We start from the raw sequence: 27,980 nt of genomic DNA, 5'->3' as shown, positions 1-27,980 counted from the left end.
GTTCTTCTGATTTAAAATTGGCATGGCTGTGTGAGGATCTGCCCATGCAGCACCACCATTCATTCTTAGGGAATCGTGAATAAATAAACGAGTGCATTTGTAGTCCACTGACATATCCTCCAGCTTTCTAACTAAAAGCCTGTATGGAGGAATGGTTATAACCAAGCATTGTGTGTGCAGCAGCCCCCCTAATACTTACCTGAGCCCCATCTAGATCCAGCAATGTTGCACGAGAGACTTGGCTGTCCGGGACTCTCCCTCCTTATTGGCTGAGACAGCTGCGAAGCACCATTGGCTTCCACTGCTGTCAATCAAAGTCACTGAGCCAGTGAGGAGAGAGGGGGCGGGGCCAGGCTGCGGCTCCATGTCTGAATGGGCAACCGCTGAATGGGCAAAGAGAGCAATGGCTGCCAAGATGATTGATGAGTTGGGCTACATAAGATCAAAGGACCAGCGGTCACTGAAGATGACTCAGGTCACATAGCGACGAATGCTGCCCCTAGAGGACTACAGGAGGAAAGACAGAATTTTTTTTTAAGAAGGGCTGGCTCTTAAAGTGGTTGTAAACCCTTACAGACCACTTTAACCTACAGGTAAGCCTAGATTAAGGCTTACCTGTAGGTGCAAGAAATATCTCCTTAACCTACACGGTTAAGGAGATATTTTCCAAAAAACGGGAACTGATGACAATGGAGCAAGCGCACTGAGCATGCCGTTAGTGAAGGCCATCATGCTGTCACTGACGGCTCCCGCGCGCACGCACTGGAGTGACATCATCGCTGCTCCGGCCAGTCACAGCGCCGGAGCAGCGATACCCGGAAGTCACTCCGGGAGATATGGCGGCGACGCAGGAGGTGAACAAGGGTCGCTATGGGGGCTTTGATCCAAGGTAAGTAATTCATAATGAGCTAGTATGCTATGCATACTAGCTCACTATGCCTTTGTCCTGCAAGGTGTTTTTTTTGTTTGTTTTTTTAGAGAGCGTTTACTCTTTAACTATTTTCATTTGTCAAAAACTTAAGTGGGCTAGCAATGGGGTTGGGTCTGGTCTCTTTCTTGCTTCTCTTGCCTGATGGCTCTCTTGCCTCATAGCCCTTTCTTGCCATTTTGAACCCAGCTGATGAGACAATATCTAGAGGATGACCTTATGTTAAGTATCATTGATGTTCTTTTGTTATATGCTCTGTAATATCTTCCTTTAGTATTTTTATGTTAGCATTTCTTATTTTCTTGGCAAATAAATAAGACGCTGTTTTACTAAGCAGTGTGTTTATTTTCATAGCTAACCTTATATCATTGTACTATTAAGATTAACATTATCAGAGCTTTAATAGGCTAGCTAACCATATGAATAGACAAGTTAAAACATCCATAACCACCCACCTAATATTTATTTCAATAGTTATTTCAGTGTATGTACATATAGGATAACATTGAGAAGAGTTCAAGGGATGCTGAAAAAACTGCCCAACTGCTCCTAAAAGTGAGCTTAGCAGCTGAAGTGTACAGGAGTTCTTAGCAGGTAGTATTTGCATGGAGTCATGCCAGCCAGAAGCTGTGCAGTAGTACTATATGCTTACTCTGCACTGCAGCTGCAGACTGAGCTTGGCTGAGTTTACACTTGGAATGGGGGACTGTAATTTTAGAAAGCAGCTAATCAGGGTGTTATTAAGGCAATTTAGCGAGTCAAACAGAGTCACTAAAAGTAAGGGAATTAAATTTCTCATAAATCCTAATGGGCCTGCTTAGCTGGGAGTGGAAGAATGATGTGCTGGGAGGGAGACGAAAAAGAAAAAACACATTACACACACCAATGCCAGGAGCTGAAGATCTGGCCATCAATCCATATATATTCGTTGGAACAGCTTATAGAATCAGCAAGGGGTTGCTCTGGAATGTGTGATATTCAATTTGTGATTTAAAGTGTTTGTGAAAATTAAATTGGCCCTGTGACTCAGCATTGAGCACTAGTCTTTTACATTCAATTTATTAAAAGTATATGCAAACGCTATGAATAATAAACTCTACTTATTTGTTTACATTTGCTCTGTTAAATATTTAACTGAAAGCATATTTTATATCTGTTCAATAATTGCAAAAAATACCTATTGGTCTGGTCAGAAATTCAGAGCTGTCCTGTTCCTTGTCCCTTTTTTGTTATCTTAAAGAGCCTCATTGGACCTCCCAATTATTTTCTTTGACTACAGAACAAATACTAATTTATTGCATAAAAAAATGTTAAAATACACCCCCATTTTGTCAAGTGTACTCATATCACACAGGGGAAAGGAAGCCTGCCAGAGTATGTCAGTGGAGTCTGCTACAATAACCACTGAAGTAAGGGGCTTTGGTACCCTCCAGTGGTAAAAAATATAGGTATGGTTTTCATCCAGGATCATTGTCTCTCCTATGATCACCTATAAGCCGCATCCTTTGTGCACATATAGAGGGCCAAAAGTTACAATATACACACAGAAGATTTTTTTCTGAAAAAAAAGTGATTGTCCTCAGTAAATGACTTGCATGCTCCGAAACGCGTCACAAACAATTCCGGTGAAGTCATCACGTCCGACCCTGCGCTTCACCAGCGTTCCAGCCCTCATTCGTCCTCACCATTGAGCGAGCTAAGGATCTCACAGAGTGTTGTCAGAACACCCGCAGCGTGAACGCTTGACTCTCCCTGAACATGGACTGTTGATGTGCCTGAGTACACATCACTTTTTTTATGCAATAAATCAGTTAATACTCTACACTCAGAGGCGCCTCTTTATATTCTATTTCACATGTTTTTTGGAGAACGCTTCTACTCTCTACTTGAATGCTCACCCTGAAGTGTTGATTTTATCCCCTGATCTTGTGACTCCATTTCCTGATGGACTTGTTGTTTATCATTGGGCATTAAACCCATGGACTTTTATACAGACGTTTAATACCAGTAAGGGTCACTCATTTGTCCTAAACAGCCTTGAGTACCTACAAAACAAATGCTCTCTATGTTGTAGAGGGCTTTATGTTGAGGAGGTATTCACTAGTTTAGCAAAAGACAACGGGGCAAGGCTGACACCCTTTCTTGTAATTTAATTGTGAATTGTCAGCATATGAAAATTAGGAGCCAAGTGAATTTTTAGCAGATCAAAGGGTGTTTTACTGTACATACAGGTTTTTTTAAAAGAGATTAAACATAGGCAAATTTGCAGCCTTTGTTTTTTGACCTGACATGTAGTTTAAACTACTACACCCAGGTGGCAGGTTGGGGCATGATTACAGAGCAGCAGGCATGTCTCCTCCTTTTCCCTACAAGGGGCACATTTTATGCTTGAAGCAGCTGTCTGCAATACAGACATGGCTAATTGAAAAAAAAAGTATTTACAAGTAATATTTCATATTTACAATATTAGTAATCATAATGGAAATTAACTTTACACATACGGTATGTCTATGTTGAAATCTTTGTGACCAGCTTTAGGGATGACGTATATTCATTTTGATAATAACGTGTTACATAGTAACCTTATAAAATAATACAATAATGATAATGCCAGTATACTATGATAATACAATTTTGTGCAAGTCACTATTGTATCCTGAAAGAGCAGTTACTGTAATGATAGTGTATGTCGTTTCATTAATACCCTCTTTTATATGGATGACTGTGGGAGTACTGTACACGCTAGGATATTCAGTGATGCCAAGTTCCAGTGTTTCTCCCGGTCATCTTCTTCTCTGAAGCTCTGCCATGTTGTACTTAGATGAAAGCCCAGAATTATCAGTAGGTGAGAAATACTGTCCAGTTATTCCGGTTGTTAGAAAAGCAGACTTTTCTCCCATAATATGTGGCTCATTTATAAAAATAAATGCTTTTGATATGTTTTCCATGTTGAATTTCTATCCCCACTTAAAAAAGATTTTGAGCGGAGATCAAAGGAGCACCATCAGAGGTTGGAAAGGTTAGACTGGTATACAATCCTTTCGAGAAAACACAGGAAAGTCTACTAGCTGACAAATGTAGGTCTGTCTCTATTTCCCCTTTATCTTATGTGTGTAATTATTATACATGTGTTAGTTGTACAGGACCAGGCCCAATAACTGGATGTGTGTTGTATCACATCTTTTTGGTTGCAGTTTTAGCATTTAGGGCTCATGTTGATGAGTGTTGTTTTCCTGCATTTGGAAATCACAACAAATACAGGTCAGCCAAATCCCACTGACTTTAACTGAGCAGTACAATTACCCACATTTTCCATTTGAATGCAGCTATGTGCATTTTAATTAAAAATACAATGTTTGACTAGAATAGCCATTGACATATACCTTTAGGGGTCTATTTATAATGCTCATCCTCAGGTATAGAATCATTCACCCTCATTTTAAACAAATGGACTTCTGCAGAGAATGTTTGCAGAATGTCAGATTTAGTGCTTGATAAATATGCCTTTGTGATGCAATACATTGTTTATGTATGTACAATAACTACTGATATATTATTCAGCCTGTAGATGGCAGTGTTTATGAATTTGTAGCTGACCTCTGTTCCTGTTTCCTGTCTGCAGTTAAGCAGTAATGTCCATGTGGACTGTGCACTGTCTGTTCTTTAAGGCTATATACAGCATTTTAGAAAACACATTGTGCTACTCTATGGAGGCAATTTACTAAAACTGGAGCACACAGACTCTTCTGCAGCTGTACATAGTAACCAGCTTCTAGGTTTTTGTCAAAAGCTTAATTAGAACCCTGAATATAGGCAGATGGTATTCAAAACATACACCACAAAGAACACAGTGGGGTGGTGGAAACATGGAATGTAGCGTACAGCACTCATGCAGAATGTGCATGTTCAAGGGAGTTGTGTCTTCACTCTCCAAATTGCACATGTGCTTACCCATACATACTAAAACTGAAACATGCAAAATCTGATGCAGCTCTGCATAGAAACCAATCAGCTTCCAGGTTTTATTGTCAAAGCTTAAAGTGGAGGTTCCACCCAAAAAATGAACCTCTGCTTATCAGCTTCCTCCCCCCTCCAGTGCCACATTTGGCATCTTTCTGGGGGAGGTAAAATGGGTACCTGTTTTTGATAGGTACCCTTCCCCACTTCCGGGAGACAGCAGCATCCCTTGGAAGTTTGTCCCCCTCCATCACCAGAACAGTAAGAAAGCATTGCCCACTTTGAGCATGAGCAGTAGGGAACCAGCTGTGAAGCTGAAAGGCTTCACTGTTGGTTTCCCTTACGACGAATGGCAGTGGCAACTGCCAACAGCTGACCCAGAAATCGTCTGGGGTGCCAACATCGTGGGCTCCCTGGACAGGTAAGTGTCCATATATTAAATGTTTTTTTTGTCCCTAGGCGGAACACTGCTTTAATTGAACAAGCTAAAAGTGGTATTAAAGCTTCTGTTTTTTTTTAAATACTTACATGCTCTGTGCACTGGTTTTGCACAGAGCACCTCTGATCCTTTTATTTTTGCGTCCCAGGCTGGTGCTCCTGGTCCCTCCCCCTGGAGTAGTACACCCAGAGAAAGCTTATTTCCCTGGTGCATGCCTCCATAAGACACATAGAGCGATGGCTCGCCTCCCCCTAATCTCTCCTCATTGGCTCACTGGCTGTAATTGACAGCAGCAGGAGCAAATGGACTCCTTCTACTGTCTTAGCCAATGAGGAGGGAGAGTCGAGGCTATTGTGAACATCATTGGATCAGAGGGAGCTCAGGTAAGGATTCGGGAGGTGGGGTCGCTGAAAAATCTTCAGCGTTTAGAACCACTTGAAGTTAAAAGCTGATTGGTTACTATGCACCGATGTACCAGATTCTGAGTGATCCAGTTTTATTAGATCTCCCTCTATGTGTGTATTTAAACCTGTATGTCTGTATATATGTGGCTTTCTGCTGATGGCACTTGATAGAGTCTGTGATTGAAGAGTGTGTAAATGCTATCTTCCCTAGTTTCCTCTTAATCTATGATTAAAATTTTAGGATGAAATGTACCAGTGAAAGGTGCTTGTGTGTCGGTGTGTTGGTTATAGCTTGGCGTGCTGCTGCCATTCTTTCAATTACACTACACAAGATGAACCTGGACAAGTCTGTACCTGAGGAGGAGTGGACAGAGTATAGGTGTCACTAAAGGGGGCTCATCATATATGGGCAGCAACTGGCAGTACCACCGGTTTAAACATACCCCAGTCAGACAGACCGACTAAAACTCCAGAAGTATGATTTAATATGTCTAGGATGTGACTTGTTTTAATGAAGGCTGACGATTGCTCAAGAAGCTGATTATGTCAGCATTTATCCTCAGAACTACCTACTGAGCAGCTTCACTCAACACATCCAACTCTGGGAAAATATGTGACCTTTAGTATGCTATCAAACAAATAAGCCAAGTTCATGCAGGTTATTTATTCCCAGCTTCAGCCAAAGACAACTAAAGGTAGAAATTCTGTTAACCCTTTAATGATTTACCAAAATCCGTTAACTGCACTGATACTAAACCTTAAATGTTCTACTTGCAGCATTAACAGTTTATATTTGTTAAAGGTTTTTTACATTTATTTAGTAGCTATCATACATGTATTTCATTCACAATCTTTGTAATCTAAGTTTTGGATTTTAAAGCTGTACCTAACAATAAGTCTGTTCCAAACTAATTTTCTCAAAGCTTGCCGCTTGCCAACTGCCTCACATAGGAGTATGGCAACAGAGTGGCTCTCCTGTGCTGGATCACATACCTAGTACATGATTCGCCATTTATGGGTAGGGGGCGCATGCTGCTGACGCCACAGCTGTGCTGTAATTAGACACAGCACAAGCCAATCAACGGGTGCTGTCCAGTGGATGTCTGCCGTCACCCGCTGATCGGCGAGGAGAGACACGTAACGGAGCTCTGCCTATGTAAACAAGGCAGAGCTCTGTTCTGTCAGTAGGGATGTGGTGGATTTTGTTTCCCTACAAAGCAGGGTATACAATCCACCACTCCCTTAGTTAAAAACAGCATATAGTAAACACAAAAACACTGGTTAGGCACACATTTAACACTTTGATCCCCCTAGATGTTTAACCGCTTGCCGACCAGCCGCCGTTATTATACTGTGACAGGTAAGCACAATGTCTGCTCCTTCAAGAGGGATAACAGGTGTGTATGCACCCGCTAGGGGGTGCCGATGCTCATGGCCGGTGGTCAAAATGACTGCCAGACATGCGCGATCACTGGCACAAGAGGCAGAACAGGGACGTGTTTTTAAACAGCTATAAACCATGATCTGTCATCTTCTATAGTCAGTCCCATCCCCCCACATTTGGAACACACACTGGGGAACACAGTTAGCCCCTTGATCACCCCCTAGTGCTAACCCCTTCCCTGTGAGTGACACTTACACAGTAATCAGTGCATTTTTATTGCACTGATCACTATATAATTGTCAGTCGTTCCAAAAATGTGTCAAAAGTGTCCGATGTGTCTGCCATAATGTCGCAGTCCCGATAAAAATTGCCGGCATTAGTAGTAAAAAAATAAATAATAAAAATGCCATAAATCTATTCCCTATTTTGTAGACGCTATAACTTTTGTGCAAACCAATAAATATATGCTTATTTTTATTTTTATTTCTAGAAATATGTAGAAGAATACATATCGGCCTAAACTGAGGAAAAAAATAGCTTTTTGAAAAAATGAAAAATGGGGATATTTATTATAGCAAAAAGTACAAAATATTGTGTTTTTTTTCAAAATTGTCGCTCTTTTTTTGTTAATAGCGTAAAAAATAAAAACCCCAGAGATGATCAAATACAACCAAAAAAAAATGTTATTTGTGAGAAAAAAAGGATGTAAATTTTGTTTGGGTACAGCGCCACATGACCATGCAATTGTCAGTTAAAGCGCCGCAGTGCTGTATCGCAAAAAATGGCCTGGTCATCGAGCAGCCAAATCTTCCGGGGGGTTAAAGTGGTTAAACCGCTCCCAGCCAGTGTTATTAGAACAGTAACAGTACATATTGTTTAGCACTAATCACTGTATTAGTGTCACTGGTTCCCACAAAGTGTCAAAAGTGTCAGTTAGTGTCAGATAGCTTACTGCAATATCATAGTAAGTTGCTAATGACCGCCATAACTAATATAAAAAAAATATAAAAAAATAAAAACTCCAGTATATAAACCATAGTTTGTGCAAACCAATCAATATACGCTTATTGGGTTTTTGTTTTACCAAAAACTTGTAGCAGAATACATATCAGCTTCAATGTATGAAGAAATTTGATTTTAAATATTTTTTTTATTGGATATTTGTCATAGCAGAAAAGTAAAAAATATTGTTTTTTTTAAAAAATAATTCTTAGTCTTTTTTTGTTTATAGCGCAAAAAAAAAAGAAAAATGCAGAGGTGATCAAATGCCATCTAAAGACAGCTCTATTTGTGGGAAAAAAAATGATATGAATTGAATTTATGTACAGCATTGCATGACCATGCAATTGTCAGTAGCGAAGTTCCAAAAAGCAAAATATGGCCTGGCCATGGGGGGGGGGGGTAAAGCTTCTGGATGGAAAGTGGTTAAAGCAGTATTCACCCCAAAAACAAAAGAACTGTATAATATATTGCAGTGTACCAATCTTTAAACGTGGTGGGTACAATAGTTTTTTTCTTTTAGGTTTTTTTCCTTTATTTTTTACCTGGTGACCTGGCCAGTAACACATTTTCTGTCTTAGGGTGTCTCTACTCTAAATGGAGTTGCAACAGGGACACTTTTAGACAGCAGTGTTGTCAATCTGAGGAGAGGGTAATGTTAAGCTGGCCATACATGGATTGAAATTCAGCTGGTTCAGCATACACCCATGTATGGGCAGGGTGTCGTGCATAAGTCAATCTACCAATCTGTACAGTCTGAAAAATAAAATGAATGCAGCCACCACATTAAAGAGGAAGTAAACCCTGATGGGTTTACTTCCTCTTTTTTTCCCTGCAAAGGTAAAGCATAATGGACTACTATGCATCGCATAGTAGCTCATTATGTGTCACTTACCTGACACAGGAGCCAGCGAAGTCGCCGCTGATCCCTGTAGTCCGCCGCATCCATGTTGCTGGTGGCGTCTCGCAGCTCCGACGAATCACAGCGGCGAAGCCGCGATGACGTCACTCCCGCGCATGCGCACGGGAGTCGCGTCTCGCAGCTCCGCCGCTGCCACTCGGCAAGCCGCGATGACGTCACTCCCGCGCATGCGCACGGGAGTCGACAAATTAGGCAAATCCATTCATGGATTTGCCGCATTTAGTGCGCCTGCGCGCCGCTGTCTACGGCGCATGCGCCGTAGACAGCGGTGCCCATTTTCGGGCAAATATCTCCTAAACCATATAGGTTTAGGAGATATTGCTTGGACCTACAGGTAAGCCTTAATCTAGGCTTACCTGTAGGTCCAAGTTGTTTGGAAGGGTTTACTTCCTCTTTAAAGTATTGGTAAGCTGGAATATCATGAATTTTTGTTTTTGAGTTTAACACTGCTCCAAGGTTTAAAATGTATTTTTGTTGCAATTAGGCACTGTAATTCATAATATTTCTGCAAATGTTATTTTTCACTCTGCTAACAATTTATAATGTTTGCAAATGCTTACCAGACAGTTCCTGCTTCAAGGGCGGAAGAAACTGTTATTGCTTTATCAAGATCTTTGGTGAAAATTCCTGCAGCCAATCCATAAGTTGTGTTGTTTGCCCTCTTAATTACGTCCTCAGTAGTTTTAAATTTCATAATCTGTTGTACTGGCCCAAATATCTATAAAGGTAAAATAGGTAAAATCGGTTATAACTCCTAATATATTATATAGAAGATTGACTATTCAATAATAAAAGTACAGGCTATTAGAAAATTATATTTTTGTTAAATGAAGTCTGGCTCCTGATTTTTTAAATATTTTGGAAATCCCAAAAGCAAGATATCCATGCCATGGTTTCTAATTATATTCCTATCCACTGGTCATTTTTTGGTGTTTCTGACCACCTTGGCATGTTTTGCTCTCAAAAACTCTACGGTATCAAACTTTGTTTCTATCAAAGAAAAGCACATATCTGTTTAAGAATTAGAAAAAAATGTAAGGTGGTGGAGCACCTGAAGCTGGTGTCCAGCAATTTACATATAATGCCTTGTACACACAGTCAGATTTTCTGATGGAAAATGTGCGATCGGATCTTGTTGTCGGAAAATCCGATCGTGTGTGTGTGGGCCCCATCGGACTTTTTCCGTCTGAATTTCCGACACAAAGTTTGAGAGCAGTATCTAAAATTTTCCAACAACAAAATCTGATCGTTTAAATTTCGATTGTGTGTAGACAATTCTGACGGACAAAGTGCCACGCATGCTCAGAATAAATTACGAGACAAAGGCTATTGGCTACTGGCCCATTTATAGTCCCGACGTACTTATTTTACGTCACCTTGTTCTGACAACTTTGTGTGTATGCAAGACAAGTTTGGGTCAAAATCCGTCGGAAAAAATCAGACGGATTTTATAGTGGGAATGTCCGACCGTGTGTATGGGGCATAATTCTTCAGCTTGGTAAAAGTAAATCATTAGACTGAATACATGTTGAAGTGTTACATTTAAAATGGTCAACCTCTACACCAGAATCTTATATACTATCATTTTATTCTTAAACAAAAAGCTATTATTCTATATTAATTTAAACATACCTCTTCTTTGGCAATGCGCATATCATCCTTGACATCTGAGAAGACAGTGGGTTGGATAAAGAACCCTTTGTCACCCCATGTGCCACCTCCACATTCCAGCTTTGCTCCTTCTTTCTTTCCACTTTCAATTAAGTCAATGATTCTGTCGTACTGCTCTTTGTCAATCTGTAAAACAGAGTTTTTTTGTTGTGTTAAAATAGAACACACATCTTGCAAAAGATTGACATAACCTATTTTAATCACAGATGTATGATCCAAAATGCACAGAATGCCGGGCCCTTTCACTAAGCTATTAATGCTTTGTCTTAAGCTTACCCAAGAATTTTGCAGTATAAGCACTTTCTATAGATACAAACCTAGTACACAATTCATTGTTTTTGGTCAACTCAGCGGGTTGTGCCACCTCCACATTCCATATAATGGGAAGTTCACACTGGCATTAAAAGCAGGTGTTTGAGAGCTGTTAAAAACACCCCTCATATGCCTATGCACAAGATACAATAGGCAGCACACAAAACATGAAGTGTTAGCATTGCTTTACTTCAAAATTGAAGCCTCAAGTTGGGTCAGGAGGTGTTTAAAGCATTTCAATGCCTCCCATTCAAGTCTATGGTAACGCTCAGCAAATGCTCTGGCAGGCAGTTGCGGTTCGGTTGCGGGGCATACAGATTACGGTAGTTAATTTACTGTAAGGGAATAGGCATTTGTGGAGCGGTTTTAACACACCTTTAATGCTTATGAAACGCTTCAAAACTGCCCATAGGGCATTTGGGGAGCAGCTCCTCATTAATGCTTGTAAAATGCCAGTCTAGTGCCTATAGTAAAGCTTATTAATTCCAGTCTAACGTCCATACTAATGCTATAGGAGTGTTTGTTAAGCGTTAGAAATTTAGTCAAGCGTGGACAAGCCCTAAAAGCACTGACCTTCTTATTTTATACTGTTTAACCTACTAATTGAAAAGATGAAAAACATTTTTATAAAATGTAAGCTGAAAATTATTTGCAATCTCTTTCATATGTGCAGTGAAAACAAGATGTCTTTACCCATTATATAATTTTCATAACCTCAAATAGAAAGCCAAGTAAATTGAACTGTTAGTACTTGCCTTTTAATAACATATGTTTAAAATGCATGCAATTCTAAATAATAGTGGTATATAGCAACTCTATTGTGCAATGTCTTTAACCAAAACGACTCATGATCACTAGATGAAAAGAATTGCTCTGAAAATCACACAGTAGATATGGTGTGAAGTTTTTTTTTTTTTTAGTTGAGCACTTGAATTAAGGGATCGTATAATCCCCCTTTTCTCAATCTCAGGTTTCTTTTCTAACAATTCATTTTAATTTGTTTAACCAGTAACTCGAGCCAAGCTTCATAATGCACGATTTGTATACCAGATAATGAGAATAGCTACAAAAGTGTTATGCTTCACTGGGTAGCTGTCTGTTTTGTAAGGACATAATATGGAAAGGAATTCTCTGTAACTTAGACAGTGGATCTTCTTAACACAATAAATTTATACCATAGTGTATATATTCTGTTTGGATACTTAAATTGTCTTCTACATGGGAATGACTGGATCCAAAACATACATTTTTGTTTTTGGACCTTTATATAATTACTATCATTCTTGGAAACCACTAAATACACACATAATTTTCTTTGCAAATGTTTTTACTTTTTTTTTTAACACAAAGTATGATTAACCTCCCTGGCGGTATGATTAGTTCTGATTTTAGGTGCTGAAAGCGGTACAATTATTTTGCATAAAAATTTCGCTTTTTATATTGTAGGCCTGTAATTCTTAGGAATAACTCTCTTAAATCTGTTCAAACCAGAGTCTAGCAGACATCCCGGGTATGATAAAATTTATAATATAATAAATAATAATAAAAATTATTCAATAATGTAATCAAAAACACTGAAATTTGCTCATTTGCAGAATTGTCGCTGTCATTAGATTTAGTGTTTGATGATGAATTTCCCCACAAATCGCTATCGCTCAATTCTGCAAGTGATTCTAATTTATTAGCGCTGTTTTCTAGTTGGTCTAAAATCACTTTTGACATAAAGGGACACTTTTTGGTTGCTATGGGCAATCTCCAAATTCCAGGCAGAAAAAACAATATTTATCATATAAAAGTGCATGCAGGGCACTGCACAGACCACTAGGGACAAAGGGTGTGTGTAATTTTTTTATACAGTACTGTAATCTGTAAGATTACAGTACTGTGTGTGTTTTGTGTGTTTTTACTTTTTTGAATTTGGCGCCGATCTCCCCTCCCGTACGCCGTAACGTCGCAGGGAATGGAGCTTGGCAGCAGTCGGGCACTGTGTGAATCAAGCGGAGGACAGCTCGATCACACAGCACGGAGGACATCGCTGGATCCAGGGGACAAGGTAAGTAACTTCTCCCTGTATCCAGCGATGCAATCCCGAGTCTGGCTCGGGGTTACCGCTTATGGTACTGAAATCCTAACCCGAGCCAGACTCGGGATTACCGCCAGGGAGGTTATAAAAGGCACGTATCCTGAGAAAATAGAGGTGATGGTTAAGAACAATTTCAATGCATTACTTCTATAGTTTTGTAGTGCATCCCCAATGTTGATTTCTGTAAACTACATATAATTATGCAAACCAGTGTTCTCAAAGCCTTGTGGGTTGAAAACATTCAACTACCCCTGATGTATCACCAGCTTATGGGTGAGGCCAGCTGATTGGTACCTGAGATAGAGTAAAGGTATACAGGTGGCACAGTTATTATTTAGTAAAGTAGAAACAACAATTAATACATGGAAGACATCAGCAAGGTGCTCACTTACAGTTTTCCAAACACTATGTCAATGGAGCCTCAGTGTTACAGGCAACTTAGGGGTATAACAGCTCTTAAAGTGGTAGTAAACTTGTTAGTGACATTTTTACCTACAGATAAGCTTATAATAAGGCTTACCTGTAGGAATAATTAATATCTCCTAAACGTGCACTGCAACGTCACATGCGCATGCACTCTAAAGGAACAGCATACCCGTGCTGTTCCTTCAGAGCTCTGTGCCGTAAACTGTGATTACCATGCACATGCGTGGGAGTAACATCATCATGGCTTGGCCAGTCAGGTAGCTGGAGCCCGTGAACCCAGAAGGAAGACCGGGTGAAGATGGAAGCTCTGTCAGCGGTGACAGCACGCTGCTGGCAGGCTTTGTTTTGAGGTAAGTCTCTCATAATGCTAGTTTGTGATGCATACTCGCACATTATAACATTGCCTTGCAGGGGAAATTTTACATATTTTTTACTTTCCAAACTTTACTACCACTTTAACAACATTGGTGATACCTTAACACAGTCTTTGTGCTTGAGCAAACAATTTGGTAGGCAACAGTACCAAAACAGCATCTGATGAAGGGAGTGGCTGATAGGCAGAACAGCAGTGCAGATGCCTTTTGTAACCAGATAGGAAGGTCCTCATCCCAAGTCTCTAGGGGTTCCAGATGGCGGCGTCAGGCGCAGCATCCCTGCACTATTCTTTCTAAACTTCTCGAACCTCTCCTTAGCACTTAGTGTACTGTCCCTAGCCAGTGGGGATCCTGTCCCTACACTGTCAACTTCGCAAAGGCACACCAACTGCAGTGAGGCAGTGCTATTTATAAGCATTGCCCTCATAACAACTACAGAGGCCCCAGAGGAACAAAAACTCCTCTGAACCTCTATTCCCTCTGCACAGCAGCAGCGGGAACAGTCCCACCTACAGAGGGGAGGCTGAACTGCGCCTGTCTACAACTCTTAAAATATTTTACTAATGTTGTCAATGTTGTGAATATAATTGTTTTCTGATGCAGGTGTTACTTATAACTAACTTCAGACACTATTAGAATTACAAACTATTTGCTGCAAGGATATAACTATATTTATGCACACCTTAAACAATGCTAGTTCTATGTAAATATCATCACCCTGCAACTAGGCCAGCGACATACAAAAATGCTGATAAGAAAAAAGGGCAAGTATTATAATGGAGAGAGATGGAGCCTGCCTATTAAGCCACCTGATGTAGTATGTCAGGCCCCCTCATAATATAGCAGTTGGAGGCTGAGTGTATTTACATTATATTCTAATTTGCTGTCAGAAAATCACAAAACTATTGGCTTAAAGCTTTATTACTCCCTGGCAATGGCAGTCCAAAAAGTTTGTGATTACATCAGTTTTTTTTTTAGTCTTTCTGATTATATTGCTCAGTCAGCATTCCATTTAATAGCAGTGCCTTATCCCCACTTCAGCAGCCTTGGGCAGCAGTTAGGTAAACATATTTCATGCTGAGAATCTGTAATGTAAAGAGTGAATTTAAGCTTTGTTTTTTTTTTTTGTTTTTTGCTAAAAATGGTTTGAAAAACAGACCCAGGAGGGTTGATTTTTAAATAAAAAGAAAAGTAGTTAAAAAATGGCCAATGCCACTTTCATCTCAGATGAGTGTTAAATTAGAAAAAGCAGACCGCCTTTGTGTTATTGCCATACTGAACATACATTGGGGTTGATTTACTAAAGGCAAATAGACAGTGCACTCTGCAAGTGCAGTTGCTCCAGAGCTTAGTGAATGAGGTAAAGATTCACTTTGCAAAGAATACCCAATCACGTGTAAGGAAAAAAACAAAAACAAAAAAAAACAGCATTTTTGCTTGCACATGATTGGATGATAGAAGTCAGCAGAGCTTCTTCTCATTTACTAAGATCTGGAGCAACTGCTCTTGCAGTGTGCAACTGCACTTTGCAAAGCGTACAGTCTATTTGCCTTTAGTAAATCAACCCCATTGTTTTTAGACGTCTTTTAACCTCCCTAGCGGTAATTCCGAGTCTGGCTCGGGTTGGGATTTCAGCACCACGAGCGGTAACCCCGAGCCAGACTCGGGATCACATTGCTGGATGCAGGGAGGACACAGGGAGAGTTACTTAACTTATCCCCTGGATCCAGCGATGTCCTCCGTGCTGTGTGATCAAGCCATCCTCCGCTCGATTCACACAGTGCTGAATGCCGCAAAGCTCCGTTCCCTGCGACGTTATGGCGCACGGGATCGGAGATCGGCGCCAAATTCTAAAAAGTAAATGTAAAAAAAAACACACACAGCACTGTAATCTTACAGATTACAGCACTGTATAAAAAATTACACACCCCCTTTGTCCCTAGTGGTCTGTCCAGTGCCCTGCATGCACTTTTATATTATAAATACCGTATATACTCGAGTATAAGCCGAGATTTTCAGCCTCTTTTTTGAGGCTGAAAGTGCCCCCTCGGCTTATACTCGAGTCGCCGCTGTCTGACTGCTCGATCAGCGTATCGAGCAGACAGACGGCGGACATTAATTTTCAAAAGCCGCGCCTCCTTCTCCGCCTCCGCCTGTGATAGGCGGAACACTGAATTTCCCAGCAGTCAGTGTTCCGCCTATCACGGACATCCGCTCATTCTCATACTACGGACGAGTATGAGAGGATGTCCGTGATAGGCGGAACACAGGCTGCTGGGAAATTGAGTGTTCCGCCTATCACAGGCGGAGGCGGAATTTTGAATTGTAGAATGGCCGCCGAGAAGAGCGGCGATCCATCGGCACGGGACGGAGGAGGCACGGGACGGAGGAGGCACGGCACGGGACGGAGGAGACACGGGACGGAGGAGGCACGGCACGGGACGGAGGAGGCACGGGACGGAGGAGGCACGGCACGGGACGGAGGAGGCTCGGGACGACGGCGGCTCGGGACGGAGGCTTGGGACACAGGTAGGCTGGACACACACACAAGGCTGCACGGACACACACACACACACACACACACACACACACACACACACAGGGATGGATGGATGGATGGATGGATACACACACACACACACACACACACACACAGGGATGGATGGATGGATGGATACACACACACACACACACAGGGATGGATGGATGGATGGATGGATACACACACACACACACACACACACACACAGGGATGGATGGATGGATGGATACACACACAGGGATGGATGGATGGATGGACACACACACAGGGATGGATGGACGGACACACACACAGGGATGGACGGACACACAGGGATGGACAGCCATGTCTCACCCTCGGCTTATACACGAGTCAATAAGTTTTCCAGTTTTTTGGGGGTAAATTGGGGGCCTCGGCTTATACTCGGGTCGGCCTATACTCGAGTATATACGGTACTGTTTTTTCTGCCTGGAATTTGGAGATTGTCCATAGCAACCAGAAAGTGTCCCTTTTTCAGTGTTTTAGGATTTGATTACATTATTGAATAATTTTTATTATTATTTATTATATTATAAACTTTATCATACCCAGGATGTCTGCTAGACTCTGGTTTGAACAGATTTAAGAGAGTTATTCCTAAGAATTACAGAACTGCAATATAAAACTCCAAATTACCATGCAAAATAATTGTACTGCTTTCAGCACCTAAATCCAGAACGAATCATACCGCCAGGGAGGTTAAAGACAAATCCTAAATTCAAATGTGTTAGATAATATGTATTGTTATTTAATGTAAAGCACATACAACTATAAAACAATAAAGGTGTTTATGATGACTTTGTGGTCTTGCCTCTTTTTAGCATAAGCACAGCTTTATGGATTGTAATTGTTGTGCTCTGTGGCCATGTTTTCTCTACTCCTTAGCCTGACATGGTGACTTGTGAATACAGTGCGATGAAGACTGTCACCAAGAGTTACTATGCACTGCTTCAAATTCCCTCTTCCAGTAAATTATTTATCTTGCCTTTGTGAGTACTGTAGTTATTATCACCTTTTTTCTATTATACTATTTTCCTATAAACACTCCTTAATGGACTTAATAAAATAACACATAGCTTTCAAATGGTGCTAGTTCTAGATGGAATGAAATGCATTTGGAAACACTGAAGGTAATACCTAGTTTACAATTCACTGCCAAAAAATGATTTGCTGAAAAATTCTTTTGAATAACATAACATACAAACCTCTAAAAGCCAATAGGTGAACAATAAAAACACAAAACTCATACAGCAGTTTTATATTTCATTGCATCATAAAACAAACTTTATGCAGTTGAGAAATACAATGGGCAATTCTAAGGGGATTGTAGGCTTTAGATCTTTCTTTGTTGAAAGTGATAGTCTGATTAGACACCCAATAGAAAAGAGCACCAAAAATGCATTTATATTGAACAATCTAGTCGGCTTGTTAAAATCTTACAAACAACAGACTGGGTTTTATAGTATAATCTCCCACTACTAAGATATGGGTTTCTTATCTTCTTTTCTGTAAAAAAGATGTACACATCAGAATTCAATTTGGTAGCTGTTCAAGCGGTATGTTTAATCATGTGGCTAGGCCAAGGACTGAACACAACACCTTGGAGTCTGGCCAAAAGCTAGACTAGTTATTTTCTTGTACATTTTGATCCCTAAGCATAGAAAGCCTGGGAACCTGGCAAATTCACACAGGACTGATACAGCAGCTTTTACTTGAATGTATAATTATAATACCTTTGGGTTTGATTATGAGCAACACTCCTTCGTTAATACGCACACAAATGAATCATTCTTGCATAACTGTGAAGCTAAAGGTGTTATATTCACAGTGCATCTGGTTATGTGATATGATAGCAAAATACAATCAGCATCTCACCTGCTTTAAGGGAAGATAACCAACACATTGGGGACAGGGAGTTATTTGGGCTTATTCAGCGCAAAGAGCAAGTATAATATGCAAGGTGTGGTAACCCATAGACATTAATTAGAGATCATGGTAAGGCAGGCACCCTGAGACTTGTATTGTGGTGGAGAGGCTGAAAGAGAGAGATTGCCCACTTTGTATCATAACACCTAGGACTTTTGACTAGAAGAGTAGGAAAACTCTCATCGTCAATTGCTTTCAATTCAGTTTTAGGTATACAGACTATGAGAGGGTGAACTGTAAGCACACAGTACATTATTTCACCGAAAACGATGCACAGACCATGCAAGAAATGCAAAAATGTTTTTGGCTGTGTGCTGGGCTTGAAAGCCCTAGGCCTTAGCCTATGTTGCATATTTAGAAATCCATCTCATGTTGCCTTGCTGTTGTTGAGTTTAATAAATTCCAAGTTCCCTCTTGAGTAGCATTAGGAGTTGATACACTATTGCGGCATACTCACCTGTGGACCTTGGTGTATTCCAGGTGTAAGAGGATCTCCTAGAACTCTCTTTTTTGCCCTCTCAACACTTTTGCGCACAAATTCATCATAGATTGTCTCTTCCACAAATATCCTAGATCCAGCTATGCAACATTGTCCCTGATGATAGAACAGACCATGGTGGGCAATCTCTACAGCGGTGTCCACTGAAAAGGAAAAATATGACCCACATTACTGAATAATTATCTGTTAATGGCAATATATATAGCATATACATACACAAACATTTACTTGCATACTTGCAGCATCAGATTAAAGCCTTGTTAAAGGCATAAAGTGAACAGTCAGATGCACCTGTTCCACGGCCCAGTGCCTGACCTTTTGGCCTGTATGAGACCATTGGCATGCCTCCGCCAACCTGTGGTCAGGCTTTCTCTGGCACATGATGAAGTTTGGTGTTTGAGCAATGCATCTCAACACTAGCTGCCTAGTCCCAAATGTTTCCTAATGACTCCATGACAGTATCTCCAGTGATCCTCTGTGACCCCTGCATATTCCTCAGTGTCTCCAGTGTTCCTGAGTCCAGTAATCCTCTGTAACACCCTGTCTATTTCAGCCTGCTACCTACAACTAGATTCTGTGTGAGTTTTCTGTGTATTCTAGCCAGGAACATGGATACCAACATCTGTGTGATTCTTTGTACACTCCAGCCTCCAACCAGTGTGCCTGTACCTCTTACTTTCTTGTACAATACAGCCAGTATCCAATGTTCCTTCACCTCCATGACTCCCTCTATATTCCAGCAAGCAACCTGCATATCAATACTTCTGTGATTCCCTGTGCATTCCAGTCATACCAGCACTGTGTGATTATCTGAGCACTCCAGCTTGCATCCAATCTCTCTACACTAGTGTGTCTCTTGTACTCTACAGATATTTTCTGTGCCCAGTATCCAAGTGCTACAATAGACTTGTTACTATTACTTCTAATAAGCCTAGCACCCCAACGCTGCAAGAAACTCATCCTGGTATTTCTTTATTCAGTCTCACATAGCTGCCTGCTTGGGTAAGTCAGAGGAGTCTTAGAGTCATCAGTTGCAAAACCTAAACACCTTGTGGGGTGCTCTGGTAAAGACCAGACATCTTGTTATTCCCTGTGCCTTAGCCTTTGTAAGAGCTCTCGCCTTCACTGAATGATCTGGCATGCTGACCATATTCCCTTCAGTACCATCAAGTATCCAGTCATGACCATGTCATTTGCCTGTCTGTTACTCTACACAGCTGTCTGTGTCTTGTCTGTGGAATACACAACCACCTACCAACTATCCCAGGTTGTTACTACCAAGTCCTGGTTAGCTAGTCTGTCCATAGTGGGAACAGACTTCCCATCCATGACATCATCTGTATGATTCTACTGATACCATTCTGTACCAAGAAAATATATATAGTCTGGAAGACCCAGCATTGTTCATGCACATACAGTATCTCACAAAAGTGAGTACACCCCTCACATTTTTGTAAATATTTTATTATATCTTATTTCTTCGGTGTTATCACATGAAAAGAAATGATAAAATATTTACAAAAATGTGAGGGGTGTACTCACTTTTGTGAGATACTGTACATGGCTATATGTAACAGAGCTAAATATTCAATGCACTGCTTTGCTGCGAGTTCTAATAGTTGACATCTGGAAAAAGTCAGGACACAAGAATCATGCTTGCTGCAAAAAAGTGCATATTCAACATTTGCCAGGAATAACTACAATGACTTTCACCATGCCTTTAACCAACAAGTACCAACATAACATTATACATATTAACCTGTTAAGGTGCCACCCAGTGTTTATGACAGTATATTTCATCTCCCTGAACAATGGGTTAACAAAAAACAAACATACACACTCGTCTCTATGTTGCAGAGGGATCACATGACTGCTGATTGCTCAGTTCTTGTTCTGCTCAGAGTGGAGAGCAGTGACTGTAAAGCTGGCCATACATTTCTTGTACAATTTATGTACAATACCATTTAGATTTACCTTCAACTATGTAGTGCAAGGGCCTGCCTGATTGGATACAGATTTAAAGTGTTGTTTAGGTTTGACTTCATATTATATGATTTTAGGTAAATCTAAAGGAAAATTGCACAAGAAAATAAAATTATAAAATGTGTGCTAGCTTTGGCTATGCTGAGAGGTGGAACCAGCTGTCAATCAGGCAGTTGTGTGGATATCGGCAATACAGTCAGGACCCTTTTAGAGCCTTGAGCAGCTCTGCCATGTCAGCTAATAGCAGGCAATATCCTGCTATCAGGTGATTCTGGGTGACAGGGAAGCAAAAGTTGGTGCAGTTATGTTACCCACAGGAGAAGTATGGCCGAAAAAGCTTTGGCTATAATTCTCTTTTGATAAGGTTGATGCAAAACAAATATGTCAAATATACATAACAAATTATAAAATAACTACATCCAACTATGCATAGTGGATGTTTATACTTACATTATTTACTCATATACTGTATATTATATACTTATATCTATTATAAATTATGTACTTTATGGGTATATTTATGCATATATATCAAGATGTTGTAGTAGACTATGTAGCCAGATTCAATACTTTTTTGCTGTTTGCCATCCTCACAGTATTGGTTCTTGAACCAGCTTTTGTTTTGAGTGTGTTTAGTTGCCTGACTAGGGGTGTTGGGTCCTTGCTTAGCCTTCTTTATGTACTATAACTGATTCAGCCATGAGTTTTATTTGCCCCGAGCTGTAATATGGGTTTCTAATATATCAATTGCTTTTCGTAAGTTTATTAAATATGATCAATTGTTTCATCAAGTGAATGCATAGTTTCTGGCTGATAGTTTTGTGCCTTGCTAATTTAATAATAATGAAGATTAAGAGGTTTACAGTTTACAGTTATCAGTTTTGAACAGTCAAATAAATAGGACATGATTGCTGGTTGGTTGCCATGACGTTTTCATTTTTCACATTGCTATCTGCCTTACTATTAAAGGCTGATCAAGAAGTATATGAAACTGCAAATGTATGTAATGATTAGGGATGAGCCCGTGGTTCGAGTTGAATGTAAGTTTGACTCGAACATCGGGTGTTCATTTGTGCCAAAAAGAAATCAAACTTATGGGGCATTCGTGGCAAATGTGACCCGACCGGGGAGAGGTTCAGCACCTACCTGCTGTCCACACAGGTGACAAGAGCGGCACTCCTGGCCAAACTAGGAACCTAAAACACATTCACATTGTGGGGGGCAGGATCTGGGGCCCTACACCCGCTGACCCCCACAACCACCGGGCAAGGGTTGTGGGGACAAGGTGCTTTGAGGGGGACATGTTGAGCGCATGTGGCCTGATACGGTTTAGGAGGGGGGGGCGCTCACTCATCCTCCCTGTCCTGACCTACTAGGTTGCATGCTCCGATAAGGGTCTGGTAGGGATTTTGGGGGGACCCCATGCCATTTTTTTTAAATCTTAATATCCATACCAGACCAGGAAGGGCCTGGTATAGACTGAGTGGGAGGGCAGGGGACCAAATACCATTTTTTTCAATGGTTTTTCATCTATATTACAGCTGTGAGCAATTTTAAATTAAATTTTTTCCTTTAGAAATGTCATTTTGCCCCGGGACTGTAATAAACATCAGAAAGATGTGCTACTTTACAGGCAAACTAAGGCCCCCCCGCATGATATTTAAAGAAATATTTAATTTTCATTGTTTTACTTTAAGCATTATTAAAATCACAAAACGGTTGTTTTTAAAACTCTTTTTCGCTTGATACATGCCCCCTGGGGCAGTACCCGGGTCTCCATACACTTTTTATGGCAATAACTTGCATATAAGCCTTTACAATTAGCACTTTAGATTTTTCATGTTCGCGTCACATAGACTTTAATGGTGTTCGCATGGTCGCACACATTTTTTGCCTGTTCGCATGTTCTGGGGTGAACCGAACTAGGGGGGTGTTCAGCTCATCCCTAGTAATGATGTTTTAAATTAACCAGGTAAGGTAGGAAATAGTAAAGACAATATAGTTTTACTAACAATCTGCATCAGCAAATACGATTACTGGACTTTTCCCTCCGAGCTCCAGTGTAACTCTTTTCAGATTACTTTTTCCAGCTGCTTCTTTTATGAGCTTTCCAACCTTAAACAAAAAGAATGGTTGCTTAACATTTTAATCCAGATAATAACATATAGTACCACAGTACATATAGTACCCACCCAGATAGAAACATATATCGCTCTTCCCTTATTAAAAACAGACTAGCTATGATAATTCTTCAAGCTATCACAAATCATGACCAGTAATGTTATCTCTATACTATTCATTTATCTTCTCCGATTATGGTGGTCACTAAACAGGCTCTTAAACCAGTATACTTAGAGGAAAACTGTGATCACGCTATAAAAGAACATATATGATGCTGGCTGCCCATAGCAATAATACTGTTGGTTCCCTGGAAAAAGTACTCCCTGGAACATTTTCTCAAAACTTGATGACCCTGCCAGTAGAACAGTTGTTTAGATTATTTCTTTTGATAAGATGACAACACTCTTCCTTCTGCAGTGTTATCACCCTTGATGATGCTGTAGCAGCCTATAAACCATGGTTAGCTCCTCTGACAACCCTTTAGATCTGCAGAAACCTAGGAAAATTATGTAAAAGCCTTGTTCAGTCCCCCCCCCACTGTCTATCAAAGTGTGGAGGAAATTTAGCTTTTCAGCTGCATTTACCATTACAAAGAGATTCATTAAATTTATTTTACAACATTTAGCATGTCAACATGCATTGAAAATGCCTGCTTAAACACTCTGAGAGGAGTGATATTTTAAGTAATAATTCTCTGATATTCTGGCAATTTTGTTTCATTAAACAAATTAATGTTAAAAGATAGCATGAAACACCTATTTTATTAAACAGGCCCTTGAGCCCCCCTTTAGCAGTTGGTCAACTGGCTGCCATTGCTGAGAATTCAGCAGTAAATATGCAGTGATTCATTCCTTTCAAAGGAAATGTGCCAGTTAGTAATATGGCAGTGCCAAATCTGACTTTATTTGGTACATTCTCCAGGATTGTCATCGTTATCCTTGCTTCACTGTTTAGTGACTCACTGGCCATAATCAAGTATGTACAGTACTGTGCAAAAGTTTTAGGCAGGTGCGAAAATGCTGTAAATTAAGAATGCTTCCAGAAACAGCAGTATTAATAGTTTCTTTTTTTTATCAATTAACAAAACGGAAAGTAAACAAATAGAAGGGAAATCAAAATCAAATCAATATTAGTTTGATTTGGATTTCTCTTCTGTTCATTTACTTACCATTTTGTTAATTGATAAAAATAAAATATTAGCACTGCTATTTCTGGAAGCATTCTTAATTTACAGTATTCTTTCACACGTGTGTAAAACTTTTGCAGATTACTGTATGTGTTACACATGATATGCACATGCATGGTTCAGGCCAATGATTCACCAAGTATTGAAGGAAGTGCATCGTAGTGCTTGGACTTGCTACTACACCCCCACACCCATAGACTCTTCTCTGAGACTCTTGGACAGTGGCAGGCTCTATGATTGTAGCTGGAGACCCCCCCCCCCACAAAAAAAAAACTGCCCACAAACCTGAGTGTCAGGAAGAAAAGGAGAGCATCAGCTGCTGGGGGAGCATGGGATAAAGGTAAGTAAATGTCTTTCTAGTATCTTAGGCATAAACAAGCATTTAACCCTTGCTGTGTGGACAGCCCCTGTGTGGGAGAATATTTCTACAGGGATTCTTTTCCCTAGAGTTTAGCTTTAACATTCAATCCATTATAATAAGCTTAGTTTGATAGACATGAGTAGCCTTTGACCATGTTAGATGCAAATCTACTATTCAGTATGTTGAGAACCGCCATAGAAGAAATGTAACAAAAGACAAATACCTCTGTTGAACCCGTGAAAGCAACTTTATTTATATCCATGTGATTTGATATGGCTGCTCCTGCAGTGGGTCCATATCCAGGCACGATATTCACTACACCTGGAGGAAACCCAGCCTGAAGGGATACAAAAATAAATATAATCAATTTTCCTGGTTTGTTAAGTTGTATTGCTTTCTCTTTGATTATAATACGTATACAAATTGTAAAAAAAAAAATAAAAAATGTTGAATTTTAACCAGGTAAAGCAAATCGGTGATAAGAGAAATAAAGTGTCTGTAGTCATTTACTCATACTACAATTCCACTGATATAAAAAAAAAGAGTACAGTGCTTAGATATCTATACAGTAACACCGAAAATTTTATCATACTGTGATGTAAATAGACAAAAAAATGTTCACATATAAGTGTCAATCTTGACTAGTGATAGTCCTTAGTGATCTAAAAGTCTCTCTGGACCACTCCAACAAAGTGCTTCAATGTGTCCCACCACTAATCCAATGTACTCACCAGCAAATGTTGCTGCACAAGTCATAGGCAGCAAACTGGACTCAACAAGGATTAAGGGCAGGAGTGTGAAACGCGTCTGCTGACCCTCTGTGGGTTGTGTGTGTGACTTACTTTACATTCTAATTTTTGCACAATAAAAGGAGCTGTTTTTTTTCTCCAGAAGTGCCACCATCCTTTTCTTTTCTACTCACCAAAAAATGTTGCTGCATAAGTTATAGACAGCAAACTGGGCTCAAAAGTGTCATTCAGATCCTAAAATGGAACCCTGGGGGCATACTACCAGGAGTGGTATTTCTGGAGATGACAATCGCCTAGAAACAGTCCCCCCCTCCCCCCTTTGATCCACTCAAAACTTTATAGTCAATACGATTCCCACTATTATTCCATATAAACCTTTGTAATATTGATATAAGAGTTTTAAAGTAAACAACAGGAATGTTAATCGGGAGACACTGGAAGATATACAAGGCTTTTGAGAGGATCATCATTTTAATCACACTTATTCTGCCAAACCATGAGAGTCTATGAACAGGATAACCTTTCAACTCTTGTTTAATTTTATTCAGTAGCGGCAGGTAATTATCTTGATATACATTCACTGTTAATATTGACAAAAACACTCCATGATATTTCAATCCTCTCTTCCTCCACTTAAAGGGATATAGGATCCTAAGCTCCCTACCTTCCTCAGGGGGGACCGAGATATCTAGTATCTCAGTCTTCTCCATATTTATCTTAAGGTTTGAAATACCTCCATATTTATTAAATTCTGTCAAAATATCCGGGAGTGTTTGTGTACGGTTCGTTATGTATCTTATATTCCTGTCCTACAACTTCTATACCCCTAATATTATGATTAACTCTTATAGAAGCTAAAAGGAGTTCCAGGGAGAACACAAAAAGTAGAGGCGAAAGTGGGCAGCCCTGTCGTGTACCATTAAACAACCCAAAGGTCTCAAACAAGGTTCCATTAACTTGACTTCTGGCCATAGGAGTGGTGTACAGAGCCTCTATCCATCTCAACATTCGCGGACCTATACTAAATCTATGCAATGTCCGTAACATAAAGTCTCAATCTAATCTATCAAAAGCCTTTTCGGCGTCTATTGATAGAAAAAGAGCAGATTTCTTTACCTTTTTTTCAGCATGCATTAATAAAGTTGTTCTTAAGATATTATCTCTTGCTTCCCTCCCGGGAACAAAACCCACTTGATCTTTCTCAATACAATCAGGCATAAGTGGTCTCAATCTTTTGGCCAGAATCCGAGCCTATATTTTTTACGTCCTCATTTATCAGGGATATTGGTCTGAAGCTCAAACAAAATGTTGGATTTAAGTGTGTTTATTCACTACACCTATATGCTGCTTCAGTTTTTGCAGTTTTTGCACAGCCATTTGATCCGGGCATTACACCGTTTTAATGGTTGTGCACACAGTGGTGTTTCAGCTTATTTTATTATTAGTACACAGATATTCCTTTTTTTAAATACTGCACTATTATCAAATTATTAGTACCGTACTTTGGTGAGCATCCATTCCACAAAGTCCTGCCATTCATCTGCTGTTCTCAAAGGCTATTGACCTGGCAGTTTTCATCTCCAGAAGGCCATCACTCCTCGTAGTATGCCCCCAGGGTTACATCGTTGAATATGAATGATACCTTTGAACCCAGTTTGCTGCCTATGACTTGTGCAGCAACATTTTCTGGTAAGTGCATTGGATTAGTGGTGGGACACATTGAAGCACTTTGTTGGAGTGGTCGAGAGCATTTTATAGATCACTAAAGACTATCACCAGTCAAGATTGAAACTTATTTGTGAAAATGTTTTTGTTATTTATTTATATCACTTTATGATATACCGTAGTTGTTGGTGTTATATATATAATTATTTAAGCACTGCTCTCTTTTTTCTTTATTGTTTACACATTTGGTTTGGGTTTAAAGATCTTGATGTGTGAGGCTAGCTTTAATGCAAAAGTCCAGGGAATCCAGTCCCTTGCACAATTGCTCATTCCCAGCTGTCATTTTCACAGGCAGCTTCCTCTCTATGTTTTAGAAGTGTTGACAGTGGGTCCTGTATAAATGAAGCATGCAAACTGATCCAGTAGCTAAAAAAGTATAAAGGTAAGTGGGCCAGCATTGCAGCCAGGCAATTAGCTTTCTCAGAAGGATAGCTCAAGAATGGTAGCCTCCATTTTCCTCTCAAGACAGAAATCCTTCTGGTTAACAGACGCTAACTTGCACTAAAGGCTGAAAAGATTACACTGACAATATGCAGGCTGTATAACAAAGGCATCTTTGGAATTAATAGGTATTTGCTTGTTTCCTTTATGGCAGATCATGGTCTGTTCATTGATTTAAAGGCTAGCACACACCAGAATGCATGTTTGTGCAAAGAGTACAGCAAGTGCGGCTTTTAAAATTGAGCCTGCACCAAACCACATCGTACTGTGGTATCATGTGTTTTGATGGTCACACACTCGCATGTTTGTTAAATGCATTTGGGGTGCCATTAACAATTATAGGCACCTGCGCGCATCTAGAAAATGATATGGTATGAAATGGCCCTAATGTAGGCCATGATTTGTTCAATCCTGTCTTGCTTTTCTGAAGAATGGTACATTTACCCTTTAATGCAAAACAAATACGTTTCAAATGAATGCATAACTAATAACCAAATGCAATGCAATTCTACTGTTGTAATATATTGTAT

At 40.0% G+C, this 27,980-nt stretch overlaps 1 protein-coding gene across 1 annotated transcript in view; it reads right to left on the bottom strand.

The window, feature by feature from the left end:
- Nucleotides 1–27,980, bottom strand: part of ALDH1A1 (aldehyde dehydrogenase 1 family member A1) — a 99,052-nt gene that overhangs the window by 14,091 nt on the left and 56,981 nt on the right. Inside the window, exons 7-11 of the mRNA XM_077474939.1 lie at nt 24,759–24,872; nt 22,880–22,982; nt 18,843–19,027; nt 10,666–10,830; nt 9,594–9,751 (exon numbers count right to left, since the gene is read on the bottom strand). Of these exons, the coding sequence (XP_077331065.1) occupies nt 9,594–9,751; nt 10,666–10,830; nt 18,843–19,027; nt 22,880–22,982; nt 24,759–24,872 (725 nt within the window). The remainder of the gene's footprint in view (nt 1–9,593; nt 9,752–10,665; nt 10,831–18,842; nt 19,028–22,879; nt 22,983–24,758; nt 24,873–27,980) is intronic.

The sequence above is a fragment of the Lithobates pipiens genome, unplaced genomic scaffold, assembly GCF_037356315.1.
Source record: "Lithobates pipiens isolate NorthernLeopardFrog02 unplaced genomic scaffold, aLitPip1_a1.2 Scaffold_13, whole genome shotgun sequence".
In the NCBI taxonomy this organism is placed as follows: domain Eukaryota; kingdom Metazoa; phylum Chordata; class Amphibia; order Anura; family Ranidae; genus Lithobates; species Lithobates pipiens.
Note: the sequence above shows the minus strand (reverse complement) of the source record. Positions and strands in the feature narration are given on the sequence as shown.